This window comes from Coregonus clupeaformis, chromosome 37 (assembly GCF_020615455.1).
Source record: "Coregonus clupeaformis isolate EN_2021a chromosome 37, ASM2061545v1, whole genome shotgun sequence".
Classification (NCBI taxonomy): Eukaryota; Metazoa; Chordata; class Actinopteri; order Salmoniformes; family Salmonidae; genus Coregonus; species Coregonus clupeaformis.
In genome coordinates, this window is record NC_059228.1 from 11,546,089 (window position 1) to 11,551,118 (window position 5,030).

The window sequence follows — 5,030 nt, forward strand, 5'->3', positions numbered from 1 at the left end:
AGTGCAGGAAAGCCAGGAAATACCCCCGTCTTCTCTTATTAATCTGAAGGAGGCGGCCATGTCTGCAGAATGGAGCCTTCAGGAATACCACCATGCCCCCCCCACTGCAATATGTGGCCAGACTACATCCCCATACAATACCAAGTGATGGAGATAAATAAGAGTCTCCCTGGAGATAAGACTGCATCGGAGCTGTATTGGGTCTGTGAACACACTGTGAGGTGTAGCTATTTGGGACACAGATAGTGTGTGATACGACTGTACCTCTGCTGGGTTATTGGAACACTGGCTGGCTGCATTACCTCACTAGGCAAGCAGTGTCACATTCTACCAATAGCACAAAGATGAAGATGCTAAGATTGCTTTTTTGTGTTCTGTGGGTCAACCACAACAGAAACAGAAAATGCAAAGAATGGATAGTGTCAACACAATAAAAACGTTTTGTAGGTCATTTTCATCAGCAGATATCAGTAATGATAGATACTGTACTTGGCAAATTCAATGACAATATGATGACAATTGATGTTTAGAACAATTTTCTCTACAACTTTTATTTGAAAGAGCTGAAAGACAAGACAGAGAGCAAGTATGCCATAGGCAGGTAATAGCCTAAGTAATAATAACGTAACAAGGTCTAATGAGAGCCCTGTGTTGCTGTAGCTGCTTGGACTGTGCTGTCATAGTCCCATCTGAGGGGGACAGAGACAGAGGGAAGTCAATAACAATGGTAATTAACCATTAGCCTGCGTCTGCCACCTGCAGCACCTCACCAAGGGCAGAGCGACACAACGCATGTACGCATAGCTGGGCTCTGTCAGAGAGGGAGACAGAGTCGGTAAGGTGGAGCAAAGTCATGTTCTCCATATTGATCATCCAGATATGCTGTTATGTCGATGACAATCAAAGAGCATTGTCCAGATAACGAGCCATTTAGAGAAGTGTCACGCCAGCTCACATTCAGTCAAAGCTCTGCATGTTCAGAACAAGTGCGCATTGACCCTTCATCAATCAAAGTAATTATCAAACAAAACATGCAGACCTACTGCAGATTAAAGCACTACCCTGGTCTGTGTACACTCCACAGAAACCCCTGAACAACTCAGAGAGGCAGAGTGCGTACTAAAAAGGTAGGCTGTATTGTATTAGAAGGATACAAGCCCAGGGGTATCAGCAAAAGGCCAGGTGTTCCTACTCATTCCCCTGATCTTTCAGATCCATTTTGCCTGCCTCCCCGCTTCCCTTCTCCTCCTTCCATCTCCATTTAATTTCTCTGTGGCAGCCATCTCACCTGCGCCCTCACCACTTCCCTGTTATTAGCGCCGTGGCTGCTGGCAGCACATATTTGCATGAGAGTCACTGTAACCAATTCCAATTTCAGCCAGAATTTGTTTTCCAGACCCCATCTGCGGCTTTTCATTAGAAACTGCGGCGTTCTGTGAAAGGCACCGGTTGCGTTTCAGGTGGCCTTCCATTCGCCAGCGGGACTGATGCTTTAAATTATTCGGTCTAATCATCGACTAAACAATAAAGCATTAATTCTGGGAAAATGACTCAAAGAGAGAGGTGCTTAGAGGAAAAGGACTGGGGTCCCCAAGAGTAAAAGGACACTAGATCAGGAACTGGCTTGCACACACACATATTATGAGAGAGCATGTCCTCTTGGGGAGTGCTGTATGTTTTTGTGCCTGAGGCAGAAAATCGACAATTGAACTAGACTCCTTGAGGTCCTAGAGCAACGCGAAAATCTACACACAAAGCTCTGTCATGAGACTCCCCTCACCGTCCCTCCACACCCCACCAAGGTGACCTTGACATCATCTCAGTGGGGCAATACCAGGACCTGGCAAAGACAGGGGGTGATATGAACCCATTGAAATCCATTGAGGATTTGGGTTTCTGTGTGTAGTGGTTCACTAATCCCTCTTCCCTTCAGTCTGCTAATATGTATTTACCTTGCATTCAACATTGATTGACAGTAATACAGTCATTATCCTCTTGGATTTCCGAGAGGCTTCTATCTTTTCCAGAGGCAATTAGGCACTAACACTGCGTCAGCCCTATCGGAGTATCTGTCCCTTTCAGTCACTTCTGCTCATTTCTCTCTTTACCGCTTGCTCTTTCTCTCTCTCCTGCTCTCTCAATCCATTTCTTTCTATCATTTCTCTCTTTCTGCCTCCTTTTCATGACAGCCAGCTTGAAGATATGAAAACTTGTGATTGACACACCAATTTCCTTACTGCCATCACACACTGAAGCCCAGATTTCTCAAGGTCCTCTTCCTCTGTGCCTCCAGTGAAAGCAATACATGGAAATATGAATAAAAACACATCGGAATTCAGATAAAGTGCTAAAAGACCTATTGAATGTAAATGTGTGATTATAACTGACACCATTTGAAACTCCTCATCTTTTCTCCAAAATCCTCTGCCTTTGTGTCACTACTGTTTGTTTTACATGGAATTAAATACACAATTATGCCTTTTAACAAAGGGGCATAACATTCATTATTGAGGGAGGAAATGCTGCATGTTTGATATCCTTTAAATCCACCCACTCATTATCATACATATTTCCAGATAATATGGTTAAACATACGTTAAAGTAGGCCTAAACAGTTTGATAATTTTCCTAAGCATATGCAAATACCTTGTTACAAGTCTACACAGTCATTCCATGGCCCCAAAGATTATACAAGTTCAGAGCTAGAACACAGCTTATGATCTACCATGTTCAGTTTGTTTGGGTTGAGGGCTGTCTAGCCTAAATAACTTATCAATCAAAAAATCATTGATATTGTTTGACATGAAAAAACATTTTAAAAAACATTTTACTGCATTGCTAGGAGCTAGTAACATAAGCATTTTGCTGCGCCGGCTATAACATCTGCTAAACTGTGTACGCAACCAATTAACTTTGATTTGAATCAGTGGGAGTCTAGCTTGTCAAGGCTGACGTAACTAGCCTCTGGTCATAATGTGTCCGTCTAACCCAAACTCCAACGACCTCACCAAATAAAACCCACACATTCACTCCTTCTCCACTGTAAACTCTCTAGTGTACACTCTTTGGCTAAGGCCTACGTTCACAAGACTGCTGAACTCAGCGTGAAGAAAATGACAACACACCACTGCAATGGAATCACATGAGGAGAAACGCAGAAAACGAATGTGGATACATATTAAAGAAAATTATTCTTGGCCTGGAGTCACTGCAAAGGCAGGAAAGACACTTAGCTGCAACGAACCAAAAATCAATAGCAATTTATTCTCTCCTTGGTCTCGAGTAAATAATCCTGAACCCTCTCGCCTGTCCCAGGAGTACACTGGCGTCTCTCCCTCTCTCTCCTCAGCCTCTGTCGCAAACTTCTCTGACCCCTCGGAGTAGCGCCGCTCAGACTCAATACCTACTGCTACACAGTCCTGCTCCGCTAGAAGACATAGCCTATTGTAATTGGTAAGGATTTGGCAATTCACAAGGCAGGTAGTCTAGGTTTGTTTGATTCCCCTCTTCTGTGTTGTTTACATTTTTACACTTAAGTCATTTAGCAGACGCTTTGGATAAGAGCAACTTACAGTAGTGAGTGCATAAATGTTCATAATTCTTTGTACTGGTCCCCCGTGGGAATCGAACCCACACTGCTGGCGTTGCAAGTGCCATGCTCTACCCATTGAGCCACAAGGGACACGTTGTTAAGGCCTAGGCTATATATTACAGTTAAATTCAGTAATTTGCATTTTAATATCATATGACCAAGATTAGATCTTCCTAATGCAGACCCAGCCATTATTACAACTTGCTGTATTATCAAGGTAATTTAAAAAGTCCTGTGTCACATAAACATGGATATAATGACATTCCACATAATAAAGGTATGTCTGTTTTCTTGTGATAGACCTAGTTCTGGGGCCGCGGTGTCTGCGATCACCAACAGGAGAGAAATATTGACCCTACGGATTTCCTGGATGATGACTTTTCCCTCCCTTCAACACTCCCTCTCATCCCCTTCCCTCTATAGGACTAGTGCAATTTACTGCTAGACAAGCATAATTCAGCCAGCTCAAACCAAACCCTATCCCCTGGGGATGTGTGAGCCTAAGACAGACTCAGAGTTGATGGGCCAGAGACTCAAGACATAATCGATCTCTCTTCCTTAGACCTTTGCACAAATCTGAACACACTGAAAATATATTATCTTTGTCCTATACTTGACCTTGTATTGATAGGAATAATAGGAAGATTAAAGTATTAAACATGATGCCAGATAATGGTTTATTCATGGTATTCCGTCACTCAATCGCCATCAAAAACTTGGGCCAGAACATCTGGCTACAATGCATCTGTCACTGGCTGGCGCGTGGCGTGGGTTTGACGGTGTGCGCTGCATGTTCACGTGAGCATGTAGTAGAGCTGTTTACTGTTTACCTTATAAATTAGAACCCAGCAGGTGATAGTACATCTTGTAAGCATTAATGCAACTCTCGTGTACACACGTAAGGGCTATTCTATAAAACAGCAGAAACAGCAGCTTGTTATATTGTCAACTGACCAGTAGCAAGCCAGGCACAAAAATAAGCTATTTTATGCACACAGCATCACGGGTTCGTGGAGATGCTGTTATTCACAACAGAACCTAGACTTGACAACGTCAAATTAATGGACGAAACGATTTACTACAACTTTATCACATACCAATCATGCTGGGGGTGTAGCTACGTCCTCTGGTTTTAAGGTGAAGAACTTCATGTCATACGACTGCTGGGGATCTCCATTACAATATGTGCAAGTCTCGAGGACTATGGGAGATGGAGTCCTACTTGTTTCCGTATTATTGTTATCTAGCTAAATGTACCTGGCAGCGTCCAAAATAGCTGTTGAGCTGTTTCATATGGCAACATATTTTACATACATTGTACCAGACAGAATCCTACTACGAATGTATCCTATAGGCGCAAACAACACCTTCGGAGAGAGAAAAATAATGCAAACTTGCACGTGACGTCATACCGGAAACAATTACTTTAAACACCGGA

At 43.0% G+C, this 5,030-nt stretch overlaps 1 protein-coding gene across 1 annotated transcript in view; it reads right to left on the bottom strand.

The window, feature by feature from the left end:
* Nucleotides 1-4,786, bottom strand: part of prkn (parkin RBR E3 ubiquitin protein ligase) — an 80,292-nt gene extending 75,506 nt beyond the window's left edge. Inside the window, exon 1 of the mRNA XM_041866274.1 lies at nt 4,690-4,786. Coding sequence (XP_041722208.1) covers nt 4,690-4,696 — 7 coding nt within the window. The 5' untranslated portion in view covers nt 4,697-4,786. The remainder of the gene's footprint in view (nt 1-4,689) is intronic.
* Between the last annotated feature and the right edge of the window lie 244 nt (nt 4,787-5,030).